Raw genomic sequence first — 24198 nt, 5'->3', positions numbered from 1 at the left:
ATGTTAGACTTATTTGCCACCGGGATGGAGCGGTTCCCCGCGGAATTATTGATTTCAAGTTCTGAAGGGAAGAAAAAATGAGAAAAGTAAAATGCTTCTGCCTGCAATAGATCAAAGAGGGAGTCTCAAGCTGAATTTGTTTTGCTGGATATTCCATTGTCATGTGCTTGCTCGTCAGCTTAAGTGGCTTCCATTGTTTTTCTTCGGGAACGGAGAAAAAAAAAGGGAAATAATTTTGGTGATTCAAAGTCAGGTGTAGGAACATGAAGGGGAACACTCCTTTCATGTGTGTCCTTTCTTCTTGCTCTCTCACACCAACTCCTGTCCATACATCTGAGCTTTCCCTCCATCCCTCAACACCCTCTGCTGCCACACATATTCTCAATGGCTTTTGTCTGGAAGTTACTGATTCTGCCTTCCCTTTTTTAAGGACACGCATCACTCTGACAGCACTTGGCCTTTGATCGGAGTTGGAACTGACAGACAACACAGCCCTAGGAGGAGGGCACACACAAAGGGATGGAGGGAGGAGACGGTATGGTTAAACAAAAATAAATATGTGACTTGAAAAACGAATGAACTTCAAGTGTGATAAAAGAGCAGGGAGCCATTTCCCAGGTGAGTTACCTTGCTTAGGGAAGCAGGCCCTGCCGTTGGCTAGAAGAGAAACATGCAAAGGGTTAATTTGTGTGTTTGTGCACAGATGTGCAAGCAAACACACCAGAATACTGTCACATGACTATCAGAAAGGAGCTATCGTGGTGAAACGATAGCATTTTTCCTGAATTACAATGAGTTAATGCATTATATACATATGCATTATCATGTATTCATAAGGTTTAACACATGGAGAAATGGTTTGGTATGAATACTAACAGTGACCTAACGTGATTGTATTTTTACATTGCAATAGCAGATAAAGATCCTTAAAAATCACAAGACATTTATATACTGCAAATAAACTCCCTATTATCTCCAGACTTTGAGTAGATAAAAAAACTATCATATTTATAAGTTGATAATAAAAAAACATAGGCTAAACTAAAAGCCTGAAAAGTGCTAAGGCCTAATAGGGCTGAATGGAGTGGACCATCTGTACATTACAGGCTCATCAGCAGCATTAGGATGAGCTTAGCGAGTTAGCAGCAGAGGGAGGCTCCTCGGGGCAGGAGCAACAAATGGACTGCTAATGAACACGGAGGAAGAGAAGAGGAAGCTGGCCAGCTGGAGGACCGACAGAGCTGGAAAGAGCTTCAATGGCCGAACCTTAACACAGAGGAAGCCTGTTAAGGGCAGAAGGTCTGCCATCATTCAAATTCAGCTGCGATCAAACTGAGGGCCTGCTGTAAATCCATTTCTCACTCTATTCATTCTCGGAGAGATATCACACTCAAGTGTGATCTGCTGCTTCAACACTATGCCCTTACATCCACCACATTATGAAGTGCTGATAAACTGAGCAGGGGTGAGGTGAAATGGACTGACCTCCTCGCTAATAGCATTAGCATTGAGCTCTCCGCTTCGCACCGAGGCCGCCAGCCATATCATACTGGCCCCCTCGCAGCCTCCCAGATCTCTGGTTTACACTTCATTAGGCTGGAGCTTATTGTGCATCAGCTAACAAGGACCTGACTCAAGGGCCCCATTACAATGACTGGCAAAGCTGGGCCTATGTACTATGGCTTATTATTGTGACTGAGCATCCACAACGACAAAAAGCTGAGTAGGCTATGCTGCCTCTAGACAAAAATAAAACGACAAAGAAACACAGCATCAACAAAACAATATCACCATAACAATTTAAGAAAGTTTAAGTCTAATAGAAGTGAAAATGCTTAACGGGATAATGGCATGGAAACAACTGCCAAAAGAAATTAACTCTTTGTAACTCTTGGATTGCTTGGAATACAGCCCAAAAACTAACACAGCGGGCGGGAGTAAACGTTGTGTGTGCGGAGGAGTAAGAATAGAAAACAGGAACAGGTTATTCATCTCTACTTTCGTCATTCCCAGCCAATATATTTCCACAATAAGCTGGCAGACAATAACCCTGACATCCAAAACAATGTGTGCAAGCCCACGCAACACCGGCATCATTTAAATCTACATAAAAGAGCCCTGATGGGGTGGGTTGCTTTATCACACGAGAGCAATGGCTGTCAGCAGGTCTGGGTCTGCAGCAGGAAAAATTGCAACTTCAAAGACTCCAGGAAAAGGTGCAGCATGTTGGTCAGCGAAATAATAGAGGAGCCTGAATGACAACGGGAGTCCGCAATCAGAACAGATAAGATACGTGAGTCCAGCCAATGAGGCCTGGGCTGCACTGCCAAGATAGAGAGCGCAGTCAAGAGCATTAACCTGCCTAAATGAAAAGAGCCAGCTGGACAGGCGTTGAGAGATAAGACAAGACAAAGCAGGAGCAAGGAGAAATCACCTGCTCAGAGAAAAAGTACAACAAAACAAACTCGTAAAAAAAACACACTCTTAAAACCAATTCATCCTCATTAAGCAGTCCAGCTACATGTGTACTTCACTGGGTTCATACCAAATAGATAAAAGGTGGAGTTAGCGATTCTGGGGAATACTTGACAAAATCACTATTTTTCAAAATCAGTGAATATCTCCTCACGCTCTATGCGTTTGTGCTGAACACTTATAGTGTTAATACACAGCCTAGGTTCTGTAAACGGGCATGTTGCTAACACCCTTTGTTTACATACCAGTTTACAGAGCATAGGCGGTGTATTTTTTTTTCAGCGCACATACAGAAGACGATCCTAAAGAAAGTTTTTTTTTCTTCACACAATTATTAGGATCTGTTCTGAGTTCCAATGAGCTATTCTCTTAACTTTTCCCTTTTTGAGTCACCAGTCACTGCCACCTTCAGCAGGTTATTTATACATGTAGGCAGATTTAGTCGGTGACAATAAGGCCATCCACCCACACCAACTATCAACACATAATAATATTCTGCATCGCAACAGCCAAATCCTCATAATTCCAAAAAAGAAATGTGTTTATATTCAGTCACCGGCTGAACTGAACTTCTACCTCCGGAGGAGAAGTTGCTGGACATCATATAAAGCACATGGATTTATGGTATGGAGAATCAGTAGGTGTGAAGGAAGAGTGGATTGGGCTGTGCTTTGATGTATTTTAAGGAGACATGCGGTGTAGCTTTATATTTTGGGCATGTTAAACAAGTGGGTCAGAGGGAGTGGAGGGTGCGAGAGAAGATTTAAGTCTCACAGAATGGTTAGAAAGCTGCAGACTGCACGCATGCAAGCAGAGCACTGGATTCTTTAATAGCTAAATAAAAATTCACAAGGATTTCAAACACTCTATTCTTGCTCCTATTGTCACATATGCAGCTATAGGTTCAGGCTGTATGAATAACTCCTTTGCAGATTCATTTCCAACCCCTAAATTACAAATAAACAAATTATGTATCTGTAATATCTATACAAACTAGAAAAAGGTTTGGTGAAGCAGATGCCAAAAATATTTTTGAGGGTTTCTTGGCTGTGAAATGATAATATATTAATGCGTATTCTTTGAAAAAATGTAGCTTTCTGAATCCAGTCTGCCTCGCCTCTTTGACACATGCAGGTACACTCTAGCTGTGAGTTGAATGGGTTCAGCTGTGCACTGTAAGACATCATGAAAAAGAAGCAGTGATAGTGAACAAAATAAACAAGAGGGGGAACAAATAAATATGTTGCCAGTTTAAATAAATCCCTAAAACAGGACTTTCTTTAAGCCTTTCAGAAAGCCAACACTACTGTCTTGTATTTACGAAATGTATTTTTATCTTTGTCCCGTGGTTGTTTAGTAGTGATGATCATCATCATCAATCTTTTAAATAAATGTGGTGATATCTATGTCTGAGTTTGTATTAAAAACATATTGCCCGTCTGCCTCAAATCCACTTTTTTAAAGCATGTTCGCTAAGGATGGACATAAATAAATGTACTTATTACTTTATTTGTTTATCCACATAGGAACCATACAGGGAAAATAGATGTCATTACCTTTAGCTTTGCTTTTATTGGAGTACATATAAATATTTATTACTTTTCTTTGTTTTGATGGCTCATTTATATCAGATTACCATGCAAAGTCCTCTAATGTTAGTGTTCATTATAATTAGACCAAGCATTCCATCGTCTATCCTTCTAAATAACTCTCTGTGCTGTCAATATCTCTTTTATTTCAATAAAGAATTATTCCACTCTTTTATTCTGCTGTTTTTAAAAGAGAGACCGTTTTTTTAAGTCTATCTGATGTGCAGTATCCTCCCTAAAAGGTAAGTCGTTATGCAGAATGCTTCAGGAAAGCAAGCTCTTCCCTCTGATATACAGCCTAATTTACTCCAAGCGTGTCAGCGCTCCTTGTGGGATGCTGGCTTCGACAGCACAGGGCGGAAAGAGCAGCTGAATATTAACCAGAGAAGAAGGAGGTAAAATTGAGTAGAAGTAGCTGAAAACAGCAAAATCAGCAAGAGTCTCTACAGGCAAGAGGAAATAATCCAATCAGCTAGGCCTACAGTTGTTGGCAATTGCATTTTTTTATATGCTCCAGTGGGAACAGTTAAAAGAAATAACTTGAAGGTGAGATGGCAGGATTGAACTTAACCTTCTGAAAAACCACCAATCGGGCCTCTAAAAATCCTCTAGGTCACAACTCAAGAACCAACTAGGGGCATGCCGTTCCACATATACGGTACTAAACCTTAAAATTACAGCTGATGGGCGCTCTGGTGGCGTAGTGAATAGAGCGTGTACCATATTGGCTCAGGCCTTGTTGCAGTGGTTGCGGGTTCAAATCCAACACGTGGATCTTTACTGCATGTCATCCCCCTCTCTCTCTGTATCCCCATTTCAACTATGTACTATCAAATAAGGCTTGAAAATGCCAACACAAAAAAAAGACAGCTGAGCACCATATTGCCCACAGCTATATGAGAGGACCGTTAGAATGCCTACAAGGTCAACAGGCTGAAACCAACTAATGGTAGTATTGCTCCAAACCACTCTGTCCCTGATACATAATGACTAAACTTGCAAAGGGAACAAGTGGCAAATTAATTGCTTCTTTTTCACTGCAAGCTATCACACAGACCTTGATTTTTAAATACCACAGACAGGCAAGGACAAACATTTGGATTTCAGTGAATAGCCAGAAAAAAAAGGACTCTGAACTTGAGAAATAACTTTTGTTTCCATCTCTCAATGTGGCTACAGGTACAAAAGACATATGACCCAGCAGGTGCACTTTACTTCTTTCTCCATTAAAAGTAATGTCTGAAAGCTCCGGGCCACTGCTGTGCAAGAGAGGAGAGTTAAAAGCGGTGAAATTGGTGGCTAGGCAGCCATTGGAAGGTGGTTAGCCTGCATTCCTGTACTGCTGGACACAGTAACAGGATCAGACAATCAGAGAGCTCCAGGCTGAATCACATTAAACTGACACAGACAAGTGCAATCTGTTGCTCTGCACAAAGTAATAGGACTACTCCTCTGGGTCATTAAAACACGTACAATAAGAACTGATGTGTCTCCTACAGCTCAACTCCATCAATCCATTATCTGCCTCTCACCCAGCCACCAACCCTCCAGCTTTAAAACTTGGTTTCCCTGGGCAACGCTGGCGAATAATGTGAAGGCATCCCAGTTTAAAAATGCAGCAGTAATAAGTATCTACTAGCAAAGCACCTGTTAATACACAATGGAACAAACTCAGACAATTAGAGAATGCCATGGCTCCTCGGCACCACCTCTTATCTGGGGCCGTCTGTAGCTGAAGACAAAGTGTGTGTGTGTGTGTGTGTATGTGTGTGTGTGCATCTGCAGGATAATAGCAAGAAAAGATACATAAATGTGACAGAGAGAGAGGGGGGAGAAACAGGCGGAGGTAGCAGACACTAGGGACCTCTTTGTTTAACCTGTCATCCTGGTAAAAGCAGGCTGTCTTCCTGGAATAACAGCAGGCTAGCAGCAGGTTAGAGAGAGAGCCTCTTAATTACAGCCTGTAGTTGAACCAGGTCAGTCAGCCCCACTACTGACACTACGGTGTGAAGAAGAGGACACTTGAGCCACACCTCATTACATCAGTGCTGCTTAGTTTACCTCAGGGGAAGGTGCATGCTACCTTCAATGAGATGCTATAGATGGAGACAGGTTGAGGTAATAGAATTTAAGACATGGTATACAGAAATAGGAGAGCCTGCAGAGTCCATGCCTGTTTGCATACAGAGCTGCTTCAAAGAGCTGCAGTCTCTCTGACAGCGGTGCCTGCCTGGACCTCTGATCTCTACAGGGCGCACCACTGATTGCTAGTCACAGGTTGGAGGATGCTGCAGTCAAAAGCCCTAAACAACACTTCATGGAGCGCGACGAAGCACTGCATAAATCATCCTTTAGTTGTTTAAAGCAACATACCAGTGTTTTTGCTACTTAACATTATTTACAACAAATCACGTCTACGGTAAGTCAGTGTTGTTACCATTTAAATTGATTTCTTCATGTTAAAAAAAACTATTATGTCTAGTTGTATAGTTTGATTTGAAGTCTGCAGAAATTAGGGGTGCTCTTAATCTCATATTTGTCGGCAGTACCATTGATGATAGTCAATTAACGATCAAAAGTAAAAGGTTTTAAGATTCTGTAAGAATTTTACATCCCAACACAATGATTAGAAATACCTGAAAAGCAGCGAAACACAGACAAGAAAACTTCTTGGAATATGGTTTGCACCAATTTAATGTGCATACATGAATGAAACTAACTCATTCAAGAACCTCAGCACCGTAGTTTAAGTCTGCACCACTAAGTAGCAAAAAATTAGTACGGATAAATAATAGAACAGGGAACTTAAATTAACACTGAAGTGCTAATGAAATACTTGTAGATGTGGGTTATTACGTACTAGATTATATGTTTATGGTTGGTGATACCTGTTTTTTATTTTGTTTTCTGTTTTTTTTAGCCATTTTCTCATTCAGTGGGGGAGTTAGCCTACACACTGAGTATGAGTGACAGAGGCAGCGGACTCCAGGCCTGAGTCATCAGATCTTCACAATAAGGCTGTTGCTGACAATACACCCACATACAGAGCAATGTAATAAGTTTGGAGCGCTGCCACGTGTGTGTAAACATCGACCAGGCATAAACACAAACATACCGACACACACACACACACACACGCACGCCTGCAAGTTCATACACATCCTGAGCTAGGCACAGATGGAAGGAAATGTAACCACTTATTACAGACCAGTCAAATATATCCTGAACTACTTGAACATGAATATGCAAAATAACTATCCATTATTATTGGTATTCTGATACCTTACTGGTCACTGCTGGAAATGTCTCTCCCTGCCTGAATCTGCCCATATGGAGATGGAGAGTGTCAGTTACAGAATAACCTCCGGTGCTGGTAAGGTATTAAGCATCAACAGGGAGGATTGTTGCTGAAAACAAAAGGTCAAATCCAGGTCCGTATGGATCCATCCTGCCTTGTATCAACGCTTCAGGCAGCTGCTGCTGGTGTCAGGGTGTGGGAGATATTTCCCTGGCACACTTTTAAACACCTAACAATTTAGCATTGTTTAGACATAATTTTGCTAACCATGTTCATCCCTTTATGACCACACATTACCCATCTTCTAACTCCCAGCAGGATAGTGTTGCATGTCACAAAGCTCATATCTCAAACTGGTTTATTTGACATGACAAAGAGTTTACTGTACTCAAATGGCCTCCAGATAAGGGATTCTTATCCAATAGCCTTTAGAATATGCTGGAACGGGAGATTGGCATTGTAGATGTGCAACCAAAAATCTTAAGCAACTGTGTGATGCTATCATGTCCCTTTGGACCATAATCCTTTAGGAATATTTCATAAGAATTAAGGCAGTTCTGAAGGCAAAAGACAACTCTAGTCAGTACTAGCAAGGTGTACCTAATAAAGTGTCCGGTGAGTGTGTATCTGTACATGTTATATACGGGGATAAAGGCAGTGCTTCAATGAGAGGAGAGCCCAGTGTGCTTTCAAGCTGATCTCAACGGATTTTGGCAGAGGCGCAGTGAGCCAGGTGATGAAAGCCGCAACAAAACAAAGCATAAAAGACTGATTTTGTAGTTGAGGAAAGTCACCTGTGGTACCATTTCCTAGCAAAATGAACACACTGAACTCTAAAAAACATATCCCTTAACAGTACAAGAAATGACAACCTCTATATACAATAGACCAATAAACCACACTTTGAGTAGCCTTCAGAGGATCTCAACAGGCCCTTTCTCCATTTAAAGATATATACCTTTTCTGACCAAACAGAACACAAAAAAAACACACGAAAAGCAGCTGTTTAGAAGAAGAAAATAACTACTGCAGCAGATAAACGGACAGGTAAATGTGGAAAACGGCAGAAAAATACCGCGGGAAATAGAGAGGGGACAGCAGTGGACCGAGGCTGGAGAAGCCAGACTTTCCTGAGGGGCTGACCAAGACTGTTTATCATGCAAGCAGGGAATCTCTGGCTGAGGCTCATCCAATCAGAATCTGCCAGCTGTTCTTTTATCTTGCTCACACATCGCCACATGTCTCCCTCAGAACACACATGAATCGAACTGAAACCACTGCCACTTGAAAGGGAAGGTGGTGCACACATGAAAAGGCATTCTAGATACTGTACTGCAACGGCCTTGCCTGACAGACAGGGGGAGCAACAGCTAATGATAATAAATAAATAAATAAATAAAAAAGCGTACAGAAAAACACTCAGGTGGAGGTCACTGGTAATAGAAAATACTCCGGTGATGGCTGCCACCAAGGATTCCAAATGAAATGGCTCAAGTCTAATAAGTCATTATCTGTCCCTTAGGCCCTATAACATTAACCCTACGGCCCATGCATACGTGCGGGCACAGACCCACAAACACACACACACTCACACACCACAGAAATCAGACATCCAGATACATGCTGGCAAATGCTGTAAAGCACTAGCTAACTGAAATATGACTGATGGGGTGAAATGTGGTCGAGTATTAAGCAGGAAAAAAAATCTTGGGACGAAACAGACAATTTAATAAGCCCTTTATCTGAGCTGATACACAGAGCGCCTGCATATTCATGAGATGAGCAGGGTTATATGAAGGAGGAGGGAGAAGGCAGTCAGGAGTTACAGTAAATCATTTTACTATTGTGTTTTTGCTTTGTGTGTGCACTCCTAGTGTGTCTTGCCTTAAATACATACTGTATTGGTGGTGTAGGAATGGTGCAAAACAGTTATATTTTAACAATATATCAAATAACTCTATGTAATGTGAAAGTGGTTGCTCTCAGTGGGATATCTCTGAGATATTTTAGTTCAGCGTTTTAGTTTTATGGCATACAAATTTACTGTAATGGGTCAGCCTCAACATTAGCATTTTTTTGGAATATGTTGTATACTTATTTATATTTCCCCTTGTCTCTTGGCTGGGAAAATAGTAAATTGTTGAATTACACAATAGGCATTTGTAATGGTTCTGCACACCCACAAAAGAGGACTCACGAGCAACACACAGAGGCAGAGCAGTTTAAGGCAATCAAAATAGGCAGAGAAGAAATAGAAAATAAGTCTGTATTACATTACATTAGATTACATCTGGCAACTGATTGGGTAACAAGGCCTGGTAAATATACAGGGGAGATAATGAGGAAGGGGGAACAGTTTGCTGGTGGGTGAAGGGAATAAAGCAAGTGGGATCGTTAGAAACAACCTGAGGGCAAATACAAGGCAGGTGGGGAAAATAGCATCTGTCTGAAATGACATGCGGTTTTATGGATCAAAATAAAATGAAAAAATAGTGAAAATGTGCGAAATGACTAAATAGAACTGGCATGATTTTTTGGTGTGTTTGTTTTTTACTTTTATAAGGTAATGTTGGGGTTGTGTTTCTGTCAGCTTTTTCCAGAAGCACCATGGAGCTTTGTTCATTATGAGTGGGTCCATGTTTAATTTGTCTTGTGCACACAAGACAAATTGTGAATGAACAATGAACTTCGTGTTTAAATATGGGCTGCCAACACTGACTTACCTTACTCAATATATTGACTTCAACAATAAGCAATATTATTTATTTATTTACTATTGGATTAGCCCCTATAGAGAATAAAACAACACTTCAGTAGAAATGCGAGGTTGTTGCTAACAGCATCTACTGTTTTGTTGTTGTTGTTCTATCTAATTAAACACTAAAGCACCAAAACAAGATTATTATTATTCTAATATTTCAGCAGCGTGAAAGCCAAAACCTGATTTGTGCTGCTAAGATTGGGGGCCTAATGTTCCCTAATGATGGTGTAATGATGTGTATTTACCATAAATCTTGTCATGGCTGCTGGTTAAATAAGGGGATCTCGGGTGCCAGTGGAGCAGCAACGTTAAGCAGGTTTCTTTTTCTTTTATGGGACAGGATTACTGAGGTGACTCTGACTTGTAGTTTGTTGCCTCCAGACCAGGTGCCAAGCATCTTGTAGTATTAGCACACTGCCATTCTCATTCCAGACAGAGCCAACGGGCTAACCTAACGAGCAATCTCCCACCGGAACACATCTGTTGTCAGATTAGCTAGGCTCTGGCCATTGGGTTATCAATCAAAGTGTTGAATTGCATTACAGACCAAAATGTATTCATCACTTACATCAGCTGATTAAATGATTTACTAGAACAGATGTGGGCAGCAACGATTGGAAATGTTAAAGAGAGGACGCATTCAGCTTCACGAGCCAAACAGTTGGCAGTGAAATTTAGGGAAAATGAATTTGGAGTTTATCTACTGATAAAGGCAGTGCTGGCAAGTATTATGGCTGTCATTCACTCAGCAGCATTATAATTTCATGGGATTATAATATTTGCAAGTGTCATTGTACTTGATATGATATTAAATATAAGAACAAGGCTCAATATTTGACCTTTGAAAACACCCCAATGTACAGTTGCTGGTGATGATACCTTTTGTAAATATAATCTGCAAAGTATCTTTTAAATTTGGTATGTTTGGTGTGCAGAGGTAGCTGAGCTCTGGGTAATCAGCACCTACAACTATGCAGGCCCAGCTGAGGCCCTGCAAACAAGGCCAAACAGGAGGCTTCAGGGAGACTGGTAGGGGTTAAACTGAGGAGCATAGCATACAATTAATGACCTTAATATCCACAGAACAAGCCTGAACTGCTAGAAGCAAAACAAAGCACAGTTGGCTTAATCAATGGTTGGCTTTTTGACCCTGGGAAATGAAAGCTCAGTTCATACCAAGATTATTCTGCCTGCCCGCTACCTGGAGGGGGCCACACATCAGATTAATGCTAATTTTATTCAAATAAAGAAAATAATCTTCTATTTCGACAGGAATAACTCTGAGAGTTTAATTGGAGTGCTACTGCCAGAGATTCCTTTAAATTAAACGAACAAGAGGCAAAAATATTACCTCCAAGAATTCCAAAAAATAAATAAAAGGAAAAAAGCCAGTCATTATTTATCTGTGTATGACAGCGGCTGTCACTGCAGATCGGTTGCCTTGGCAACAGGTCAGCTGTTCAAGCTGTCTGTAGTTAGCTAGCAGCAACCCACCCACACAGGCACACATTACACACATATTTGTCCCGACGAGCACACAGTGCAGGGTCGCACAAGCATGTTGGTGCGAGACACGGCCAGTGACAGATGTGTCACAGCCAGGGCGGTGGAGATTACAAGTTCTCAAATCAACATGGCACAGATCTGTGTTATGATGCTGTTAGTTATGTGTCACAGAACAAACTGCTTTATGTCAACTGGCATCAGAGACAAGACAAATGAAATGAGAGCATAGGAGGTAAGCGTTTTTTTATTTTCTTCCTAAGGCAGGAAATAGCTTTCACTGTAGAAAGCTGTGAATAAACAGAATAAAAATTAAACTCCCCTCTTTAATCTTGAAATCTTGTTTTGAAATCATTTTATCTTTCCGTGTTAACACTAAACCCTGATCTAAAAGGACAGTTAGATCAGAGAGTATACCCACAGTGTCTCAGCAACAAAGACGGCGTCTGCATTTGAAGTAACGTGAAAACTGTGACACAGATCAGAGATGGCACCACATATCTAGCATTTCAGCCTGTTTGGGAGGGGTTTTGTCAACGCCTCTTAAAATCTGAGAACAAGTGGGGAGATGAGCGGCATACAGCAGTCTCTAGTGGGGTGTTACAGTAATTGCTTGTTTCACCACTCCCTAGAGGATATCACAAAGTGGGCTAAGAAACCCTACACAACGGCAGCTCTAGCTTCTGCCTCACATCTCCCGTCATCCTTCTACTGCCTGCCTGTTTGTCTCCATCACAGAGGAGAGGGCAAGAAAGTGCCACTACCTGAAAAAAAAACAAGAAAAGTGACCTTTTACTTCAGCGTGAGCCGTTTGGGTCTGTGTAGAGTCAGAATGACAGCCACTGGAAATGATTATAATATTGAGAAATATAGTAAATGATAATACTGTTGTTTTGCTGTTCTCTGATTATCACAGAGTTCCTAATCTAAAACCATTTTTGAATTATTTTTTTATTTTTTGCCAATGATCTAACTACAGCTCATTGAGGATGTCCATAAACGGGTCTGACCTTCTGAGCATTAGCTCCAGATTTAGCAGGACTGAGCGACCACAACATCAGGAAAAAGTGTTTTGGTTGTTGCTTTGGCAAAGGGATGCAGTGTTAGAAACAAGTCTATGTGGGCAGTGCACTTGTGCGTGCTTATCACAATATATTAAGAAAAGTCCAACAGATTTGATGTATGATCCTCCTTATAGAGATTGCAGATCTCAAGATTTGCTCAAATTCAAATCAATTGTTTCAAGTTGTCTGATAAATAAACATATTTTGTTGCTTGCCTTTCTAATATTAATTTGGTTTCACTTATTGTTTTTTCAATAATAGCATGCAGTATTTTTCAGCATCCTCCGTCATTATTCTATGCCCTTATTTTTTTGAAAGTCTCATGTATCTTGTTATTCTATAGCCTTGACCCTTCCTGACTGAGTTATTTTTATAAATCCTGCTCATTCATCACTTCTCTGCCTCTGGTGTGCATCACTGACTGGCCGTCCTCCATACACTACATTAGTGCAGCAGACACTAATGGCTATGCGGTCATGTGTGCCAGATTGCGTGTGTCTATGTTTTGGACGCAGGTTTTATTCCGTTGGCCCATCTCAAGTCCATTGATCTTTGTGCACATGTATCGAGGGTATCAGCTCATTCTTCTGCTCCTGCTTAAAGCCAATCCACTGCATTTTCTCTATCATGCCTCCTCCTCCCTTGCCATCTCTTGTCTCCACCGGGGCTGCCTGCGTGTGTTTTGAGTTTCTGATTTTGGTTGGAACGTAGAGGGATGAAGGGACGTGGCAGCCGTACAGATGGATGTGTGTGGTTTCTATGGTGATCTGCTGTAGGTGAGATGCAGATCAACAGCCAGTTGGCACAAAGGGGAGATGAGGAGGAGGAGGAGATGATGGGTTAGACGTTAACAAGCCGTCACTGCCAACACAACACAGCGCCCACTGCAACAAGCAAAAACAGCAAAGACAACCCCCTTACAAGCCTGCTGTATAAACAAGAACCAAACAGGCGTACCCCTCTGTGCCACCACAGAGGAGAGGTAAAAAAGAAAATTAAAAAGGCAGGTCAGGCTTGGGTGAGAAACCGAATGTGTTGAGAGGCAAATTACTTGGTTGAAGTTTTTTTTACCTTAATTTAACCAGTCAGGTCATTAAAAACCAATTCTTATTTACAAAGACGGCAGCAAAGTTTGTGCAGACATGCTAGCATTGATACTCCCAATACAGCATACACAATATAATTGGAACTTCTCTTTCCATTCATGAAAACTCCACATCTACTCACATTTCCCCAGTAAAATGCTTTTAATGTGAAGCTTCAGCTGTAGGAAATGTTCAGTTTGCATTGGCAGTAACTTAATTGTGCGCCACAGATAGTGTTTCTTCTGCTGTCCCGAGGAGTACCCATGCTGACATGAGCTCAGTAGAGAAGTCCGGCCGAATACCCGATCAAGGCAAAAGAACCTCTACTCCCAATGACATCAAGTTAAAATGGCATGCATGGCGAGTCCTCAGAGCTCAGATTGGCTGACTGAGACCTGAAGGGTGAAGGAAAACATCCAATCACATCCCCAGAAGAGCTCCCTCTCTGGAAACACAGTCATAGACCGGATAACACGCCTTCGGAGCTAAAGCAGGACTCTTGTGAGGGCCTATCACTCTTTTACAAGTACGACCACAGTAACACAGTAAAATGAATGAAGACATCAAAAAATATCTCTAATTCTCTCCTTTCGTTTTGCCACCTACTGGGTGAATGAAACCTGAAAATTGTTTGATGTATTTTGCCCCAGAACCCCAAAGCACTTGGCAGAGCAGCCCATGGCTAATCCAATACGCACTAGCACTGACTCACAACTAGCTGAGAGAGTATTAAGATCGACAGAGAGGGAGCCTGTGAGAGACAAAAGTGGCTACTGAGAGAGAGAGGTTTAAAATAGATGTAGATGACACTCAATAGGCCACAGATGGAAGCGGGAATACAGAGGCCTACAAACAGGAGACAAATTGATGTTTTCAGGTAAGAGAACACTGGAGGAAGAGCAGGGCGAAGTGGGACAGAAGGATGTTTGGATACAGGGAAATTGCGTGAAAAGAACTAAAGAAGACGTTTGCTTTGGGGCCAGGGGCTGTGTGAGTGATGGGAGAAGAGGGAGGCACGGTGGAGGAAGCCAGGTTGTGCAAGGTGTCCTCCAAATCCATTTGTCACCCGGAGACTCATTAGTGTTTGAGAGTGGGCGTCTGGTTATAAATAGGCGTCGGAGCGTGTGTTTGACAGGAGGGAGTCTAAGATTTGATGGCAGGACATTAATCTCAGCAGAGAACTCCCGGAAGATGGACAGAATTGACAAACAGACGGCTCTCCTAAAAAACAAGCACACTGTTTTCTCAGCCGGCAACCCCCTGTTTACTGTCTATCTCTCTCTCTCTCTCACTTCAGCCTGATTGACTCTGTCCTCCTGAATCTTCCTCAAGTTCACTGGACACCTTTGCCTAAATAACCTTGAGTTATCCTTTAAAAAACATGGCTGATTCTAACTTTTCCAAAACAAAAGCTCCCTCCCTTCTGTCTTACCGTCTCAGCTTCTTTTTTGGCCGCCTTTTCACTTTCTGTCCTAGCTCTGACTGTACAGCTCTTCATGCTTCGCTAGACACTTTTGAGATATTTCCAGTTCCTGCTTAAAAGCTTGTCAGTTACTCGCGGCATGTACTCCAACTTCTTTGTCTCTGTTAGAGCTGCTCTGCTCTTATTTGCATCTCGTCCTTATAGCCTTGTAGATGTGCCACACATTCACCGCCTTAAATTAGAGAAGGAAGAAAAGAAAAAAAAGAAACTCTTACTACTCTCATCTACATTTGACATCAATAGTTTTTTTCTGTCTCCGACCTGCTGTTCTTCTCACCCTCTGGCCAGTCGGAGCAGATGTGCACAAATGCTGCATTTTCTCCATCTGTGGACGGTGCCTCTAGGTACAGCAGCTTTGCCCTCATGTCAGCCCCCAACCACCATCTCCTGCCAAACACAAACTATTTCAATCTCCACAAATCCAGTCTCCCTAAGCATCAACACGGATCCTTGAAAACCTTTGTCCCCAGGTGCCCCCTTCTGACCTCAGCGAGGGCACCTTGGCTCCGCTACACAGTGAATCATGGGGACGTAAAGCTGTCGCCCAATGAAGGGAATGAATGGAGGCGGCTCAGACCCACGGCTCAATTACAACCCGAAGCCATTTGATAATAGCTTACCCAAACTACTTTAAACTGACTGATCAGTGCTAATGACTGGTTTATGGATTCTGTCTGGTCACCTTACCGCCACTGGGTTTGGTGACATCTGATTCTATTTAAACATAAACATTAACGTTCCATACATGAAAGCACCAGTTACAGAAATTACAATTGGTATACACAACCATTATAACAGGAGTAGCTTGTTAAGGCTGAAGATTGAGGTGCTGACGATCCTTTACAGCAGTTGTAATAATTTTTTATTTTTTTTTAATTTTTTTTGCATTTTTATGCTTTTTTATTGATAGTGTAGAGACAGAGTTTAAATGGGGCACAGAGGGGAGTGACATGCAGAGATCGACCGCGGGCTGGAATCGAACCCGGGTCCGCTGCTGGCCGAGGCCCATGGAGGGGACGCCTTACCAACTGAGCTAAAGGCGCCCCTATAATCAATTTTTTACTAAGAAAATGCATCCCATAACAACGTTAAAACACGGACAATGTGAAAGGCAATCGCTTCTCCTGAAAACCTACAGAGAATTATCACTTGAATCTGCAGCCCTCCTTGGCTTTACGGAGCTTAGCAGTGACTTTTAGACACTGTTCAGCTGTCCGCTCACAATTTTTCTGTTTAGGTTCAATCTCACTGCTCTCACAGTGTTGTTTTCAGCCACAGCAGGCAGACGATTAAGCCATAGCACACTTTAGGAATGTTGTCTGATCACAAGGGGCTGACCCAAATGGTTCTCATATTTCATGAATATGAACAAACAGGACGGAAAGACATCATTGAGATTGTAAAAAAAAAATGTAGTATCTTTTAATGTAAAATTTAGTGTATTTTGTTGATTTGAAAACATTTAGGGATTTCAGAAAATTAGATACCATTTCATCACTACAGTATTCATTCACATATCACTAAGACCTAATGATGATATTAATGTGATTTTGTGTGCAGCTCATACATTAAAAAGAACATTACGCATTAGAAACATTTGCCAAGTGTGGCATCAGAAGGAAACACTATTTGTCAAGGAAATTGCCGTTTGCTGATGGATAGGAAATGTGGCCTGAACGTTTGGCGGTTGGGAACACATCCCCACAGAGAGCTGATGCCAGAGGTCGACTGTGCGTGTCGTGTCAATGTGACTGCGCAGGAAAAAGAAAATATATCAAAGGGAAACATTACTTTGAGGGTATGAGATGGAACTCTCAGAAACGCTGCCACAGCCCTTCATCCTCTCCTCTCTCTTCACGACCAATTTCAGCCCGGCATCTCGCTTCTTCCCTGCACCGAAGTGACACACAGTGCAGATCTGGAGCTTCACTTTCAACCCGCGCCCGGAGAAAAGTGCGGCCGAGCAAAGATGCATCTTTTAAAGCAAATCACGACTTGTCACAACACAAATAATCATTTAGGCTGTGTGTCCTGAATTTTGGTTCGTGCAGCAGAGTTGAGACGTTATTTCAAGCAGGGTATTGGAGCTGAAATAACTCAGTTGGTCGTCAGATTAATCAGGGGAAGATCGCGACTGCTCACTGTTTCTTCCTTTTTTTCAGAGTATGGAACTTGCTGCTTTTCTCTGCTTTATATCTGAATATCTTTATAATATAGAGTGTTAAAATTGCAAAACAAATTATTTGAAGATGTCACGTCGGGGTCTGGGAAATTGTGATGTGTTTTTCCTGACGACTTATCACAGTAATAAATTGTAAAAAAAATAGATTAACTAATAATGAAAATAATTATTGTCTGAAGTGTTACTGGCAATGTTTACTATAAGTTGAAAACAGGTAAGGAGATAGTAGTAAACAAAGAAAGCCCCACAAGCTATGATCCATCACAGGGAATACATGAATCTACTCCGAACGAGTAAGAAATCCCAGCACAAACACAAGTGTCAGCTGCTCGCGTCTGATCTCCCAAACGCTTTTTCTCTCGCTGCCCTGAATCCTTTAAACATTTCACGAAGACAACAGAGTGTAGGTGTGTTTAAAAGAGACGAATGAGGAAAGTCATTTATGCGGTGAGAGTTCACGTTGCCTTAATCTCTGAAGCTGCTGCATTCTACACCTCTGGGAGTGTGTGTGTGTGTGTGTGTGTGTGTGTGTGTGTGTGTGTGTGTGTGTGTGTGTGTGTGTGTGTGTGTGGGTGTGTGTGTGTGTGTGTGTGTGTTAGATGGTCTGACACTGTGTGAACCCTTGCATCCTCCTGGCATTGATCCTAAATACACACACCAACACGCACAAGCACATTAACTCTCCATTCAGAGATTAGATCGAACTGAGGAGCTGATAAATAAATAACAAGAGAGAAGGCCAAGTAATAAATCACATGCACAAGCTTCTAACACAGTGGAACATGCACTCTTGAAATATCTATCCACACACAAACACATGCATACAAAACACACACATGCTAATTAGTGATTCAGTGTTCATAGAAAAAAGAGCGGAGGAGAGGTGTTGGCCTCTATTGATTCAAAACCCTGTGGGCTAATGACAACTCAAACACACAGGCAAAGATACACACACACACACACACACACACACACACACACACCCCTTGCTTTGCTACCGCTGCGTCCGAGTGTGAAGGCGGCGTGTTAGCATCTCACCACAGTCCCCTTCGTCCGAGGTTATCACAGAGAGAGGAATATCTAGCAAGAGAAATCCCAGTAGCTTGTCAGCGTCCTTGATGCGCTGTGAACACTGTGGTCTCACAAACACTCACTCATCACGCACAGGCTGTCATTACAGTGGTATAATTATGAAGCATAACCAGTCTAGCTGGCCCAGCTGTCCTGCAAACATCATCCAACTAGTTTCCCCAGATCATACGCTGTCACTAAATAGGAGCAGACAGCGGAGAGGGACAGGGGGAATCTGAATGAGGTGTAGTTGGAAAAAGGGAGTGGCAACACTAACTGACTGACTGACTGAGGGCTTTTACTTTGCCATGGAAACCGCCTGTTCGATATACAAGGGGTAGCAGGAACCTCTTATAGAGAAGTGAATCCAAAAAATAATAATAATATGGCAAAAAAAATACATTCCTGCGCTCTCAAACATGCAAATGTGAATGAGCGTGACAGAAGCAACAGTAGAAATCAAATGTACTAAAAGCGACTGGCTACAAATGACTTTAAAAGTCCCATAGGGTGCACGGGAAGCCATGACAGAGTTTGTAAAGAATCTTGTCATGAAGCAGACAGCGGCAGCAGCAGCAGCAGCAGCTTGAGTCCTGGAGGAGCCACCGAGCTCCACAGCCTTTGAACATACAGGAGGCAGACAGCAGAGCTACGTGACTCCCATGACAACAACCATAAATCACACAAATACACGACCACAGTGTCCCTGAATGCTGCATATTATCAAGAATAAATACCAGTGGCAGCCAAGCACACGCATCAACTTAAACACAAAGCGATGGTGGGGAAAAAGAGAATGGCATAAATGGACAAAAAAGAAAAAGGACTGGGATGTACAAAAAGAGGGGAAGAGGGGACAACTCTGAGCGCCCACCTGAGGGTTTCCGAGCATTCTCCATCCGTGCTCCTTTCGTCCCCTCTATCCCTCACTCTCTTTTTTGTTCGTCTGGGTCATTCCATCCCTCCACCCAGCTCCAAAGTCATCCCCAAAGCTGTCGCCATCTCACTGGGACACTGACTTATGCAGAATATTGTGTAAAAATAAAATTGGAAATGAAAATCAAAGAGAGGGAAGGCAGGGAGGGACAAAAGGATTGAGAATATGTCGAAGAGAGGAGGAGTATAGGAAGAACCACAGTGGGGAGAGAGATACAGAGAACAAGGGACAAGAGAGAGGGAGAGATAGAGATAGAGAGAGAGGTAATGCTGCCAGTTCTGAACACTGTCTCTTTACTTTCTGAACGTGTGTCCCTTGCTATCTGTCTCTCTCTCTCTCTCTCTCTCTCCATTTCCCTCATTATGTCCATGTGAATGGTCAAGCTCGCAGCAGGGCAATCAGGAGCAAACATGGCTCGCTGTGGCCTTAAAACTCCTTGCAGACAGGTCCACTCTCTGCCGGCCACTGACTCAGGACCTGCGTACACTGGTCGTGTGCTAGGGGGGCATGGATTGAGCAGTAGTGTGTGGGTGTGTGTGTGTGTGTGACTGTGTCATGTCAGCCAGCCAGAGCCGCAGATTACTGACGCTCCACTGGCACATCCTACTTCATCCTTTTTCTCTTGTCACCCCGGCAACACCTCCCGCTCCCGTGTCCACTCCCCAGTCCTCAGCCCATCCTCCCCTCCTCCTTTGTGTGCCCCCCCTCCCACCGTTATTCTCTCGACGTTACCTGACAAAGAGTCTTTACATTTTATTTTCTCCATCTCCACAGCAGAAGCTAACTAACTGTGCAGTCCACAAAGATCGTCAATCTCCACATCTCGATCCGCTCTAATAAAAAGAGCCCCCATCAAAGCGTTGTACATACACACGCGGCCCCCAGGGTGCTTCCTCGCTCAGATAAAGAGAGAGCCAATCACAGGCTGGGGGAGCGGTGCGGTAATTAACACCAGTGGGCCCGGGCTTAGGTCCATGTCAACACTCAGCTAAATCTCAGAAACCACGCTGACCAACAAGCACGGTTAAAAATCAGAGGTGTTTCGAGGCGAAGGCTTCGCTTTTCTGCTCCTCTGAGATAGCGATGATGTTTAATTAACAAGTTGGAGTCAGTTTGAATTTTCATTAAAAAAAAGCAGGGAGCGGTCAAGGCAGCCCTCAAGGTGAAGACCCCGACAGAGTGTGGCAGGGAATGAATCTTTGAAGTGAGAAATAATATGATATGAGTAATTGTGTGTGTGCATCTCTCTGTGTTGTATGCTAGATTCAGTATTTATGCAAAATGTTGACTTGTAATAATAATAATAAGGCAATATCACAATATTATTGTATGATTTAAATATTTCAAATGAAATTTCAGTGGAATAAAATATTCTGCACTTTGATCAGACAACTAAATTGCTTCTTTTTAGTTACTAGCTTAGAATCAGAGGAAAGGATCACACAAAAGCAATCAAAGGAAATGACTAATGCCATTGTTTTTTACATTAGATAGATGGTCTTCATCATTGACAGTAGCAAAGACGGAGCTCCTTTGAAGCCGACTAGTTATAACCCACATTGCAATATACCCCCCCCAAAAAAAAATACTGGGGGGCAATACTTATTGCAAAACATTTGCAAAACCGAAACGTATTGCAAAACATTTTCAACCCTGCGTTGTTTACATAACTCCTCTTTAATAGACTATGTGACCACATTACTTTGTTTCCATATACTCCATTCTGTCTATGATATGAAAAACAAGTTAATCTCAAAACAGGGAGCTAAACACAAATACATCACTCCATAACACTACTAGCTGTAGCAGTAAAAACAACACAGGGTACCTTTAATGCGGAGAGGATGCCAGTTGCAAGTAGACTCACTATTACTCCTCAGAATAACTATAATGCATTTTCTACCATCATTATTAAAAAAGTTTGATTGGCTAAGCTCTAACTGCAGCCAGAGTGTGTGTGATTGTTAGACAAGGGCCAACCCACCACTTTCACTGTTAAGTTGACTAGAGAGCAGTGACTGACACCCACGGATATTTTACCCTATGCAAAGCTGCACCTGCTGAGCAGTGCAAGGTTAACAACGGCCACATAGGGCTAGACAACCGCTGAACATGCAGCTTTACATCCCACAGATTTAACACACTGTTGCAGACACACACACCCCCACACACAAACATTTTAAGCATTATCTCCATAGAAGCCTGTGCACATGTATGTGTTGATGTGTGGAATAAGTGTGTTGGTGTCCACCCCGTCTAGGTTTGTGTTAGTGCAGATATGTCACACACAGTGTTGCTGAGCTAACGCAGTGTGTTTATGCCTTGCAAGGACAAGTAAACAAAAAGCGAACCAAACAGCGCATCCTCTACCTTTAAAATACAACCCTCTACCCACCAAGCAATTTAGCAGCTACAAATACATACAGATGAGATATTAATGGCTTACTGCGTCCTCTCTGACCTTTTAATTATTCTGATTTGTGTACAGAGCAGGCGTTCCGTAATTGCATTAGCATCTCTGCAGGTTTACTTAATGTTCCACTAGAGAGGGAATTGCGATTCGGAAAGCTGATAGGATAACACTCTCTTCTTTTTGTGTACACTAAATAATCAACTGTGAGCGTGTGTGGCAGTGGGTTCGGCACGTGCTTGTGTGGTTGCAGTAAATCATTTGAGATTTATTAGCTCAGTTACCACTAGTCAAACCCTTTGACATGCAATTATGCTCTATCAGCAAATAAATGATTTGGCCATTACAGGCCATAATTGGTTATGGAACAACGGGTGCAATATATTGTCCGTCTCTTTGCAGCTGTTTAACACCCCGTCCTGCTCTTTGCTGCTTGCATTAACGGAGAAAACTCTACTTGCCCCCTGTTTGCACCCACTTCCTATTCCCCACTTCCTCTTCCCCTTCCTCTGCACATTTCCCCGGAGAGGACCACTGCTCCGTCTTTCCCTTTATCTTCAGAGGCGAGGGCATCTGGGAAACAGGCTTCTGTCTCCGCCACTCTGCATCACGTTCAATCATCCCAATGTTTAATCAGCTCTCCGCCCTTTTCACCGTCCCTCCACCCACCTTCCTCATCTTTCGTTCCCGCCCGCCCTGCCTCTCCATGTTGACTATGTCTCAGCTCTTAAACACAGCATCACTTATCACAGCCCTGCATCTTTCCATCGCTGTTTATCTCCCTCCAATTGTTTTCTTCCCCCACTATCTTTACTCTGCGTGACGGCCTTTCCTCTTACATTTCCTATCTGCCTCAAATTGTTTTCCTTTTCCATGAAGATGCTGTACGATTTTTATTGCATGATGGAGGAACCATCTTATGCAATACCTCGGTCACACATGATGTAGGAAGGCCTGAAGGTATCTATAGTATATTTGTGCACCCATTTCTAAAAGAGTGTAGCTGCAGGTGAATTAAATTAGGAGAACAGCTACTACATGGCTCACTGTAGTTTAATGCATGCCTCAAAGGGTTTGCTTGTTTCCTCAGCTCTAAGACAAGATCAGTATTTTCGCTCACATTTCCTTTCTAACAATACAAGAGTGGGCACATGTCACACATGTTGTATATAATTTCAATTTGACGTTATGATATATCTTCTGATACACAGTAGCAACGTTTCTGAAAAACTAAGAATCTTTTCATGGATAAATCAGATGGGGATGATCAATACATGACCAATAAAGTGCTTCACCATATATGCAAAAATCTAAATTCCGAAAAGGTCCAATATTGCAACTAAGCAATCCAGCTCATTGATTTGCTGCATTGCAACATGGCCCAGGGACAATTAGGGGAAAAGTACCACAGTAAAAAAAAGGTATGGTGTAATCTACTGTAGACAAGTTTATGTTGTCTCATGGTTTATATTGTAATATTAACCAAGCCCAGTTCTAAGAATGCCATATTAATGTTCACATTGGTTAATGACTTTTGTTGTCAAATAAAATCTGTTCTGCTTCTGACAACAGTTCAACTTAATCATGCATTGATCATGCAGTGTGAACACAATAAGACCATAGTTAATTGCTTAAATTGAAGAAAAATGGTTAAATGACATCTTGTTCGAACTGAATTTACAGACATTTATTCAAATCAAGCATAATAATTCCTCAGAATTCTATATTAAAGCGAATTTTTTGAGAAATTAAAGATCTTTGGATACTTACATAACAGGAATCCTTCCTCTGGCCCTTGAAGTCGTCAGATTTAAAAACAAGAAAGGAACAAAGACTCTTTTGAGAGTTTTGTGATTAAGGAGGTGATTAAGTCCAGAATGAATGTTATTTTCTTTTATATATCATATAATGAGCTGATAATATCTTTGCTAAATCAAATGTGCTATCAAAATACTGAAATATTTGATGATGAGGATGATGATGATGATGATGAAGATGATGACAGGATGGAATGTATGTTTGGATGTTTATGTTTAATGTTTATAGGTTGGCCTCTTTTGTCGCTAAAGCCTTCGAAGAAATGTCAGGGTGGTGTATTTCGTTAGTATTAGTATTGTCAAGGGACTACTTTTAGTTTCTGGTCTGTTAATGTTAATAGTGGTGAATTGTAACCATTTTTGGGCTGGGCATATTGTTTTATGCATGACACAATAATACAATTAAGTCTATCAATCAATCCAGACCTGGTTCGGGTGGATTTAGATACGTTTTTTTGTTCAGTTCTACGGCTTTTAAAATGCACTTATATTTTTTAAATGTTTAGACACCGCACTCCTGATT

General features: G+C 42.0%; 1 protein-coding gene across 1 annotated transcript in view; it reads right to left on the bottom strand.

Annotated features, from left to right (window-relative positions):
• srcin1a (SRC kinase signaling inhibitor 1a) overlaps positions 1-24198 on the bottom strand; it is a gene marked incomplete at both ends in the record, with an annotated part of 79035 nt that overhangs the window by 41443 nt on the left and 13394 nt on the right. Inside the window, one exon of the mRNA XM_080044031.1 lies at positions 628-657. Coding sequence (XP_079900157.1) covers positions 628-657 — 30 coding nt within the window. The remainder of the gene's footprint in view (positions 1-627; positions 658-24198) is intronic.

Source organism: Ammodytes marinus, assembly GCF_949987685.1.
Source record: "Ammodytes marinus genome assembly, chromosome: 16".
In the NCBI taxonomy this organism is placed as follows: Eukaryota; Metazoa; Chordata; class Actinopteri; order Uranoscopiformes; family Ammodytidae; genus Ammodytes; species Ammodytes marinus.
This window is presented reverse-complemented; position numbering and strand designations above follow the sequence as displayed.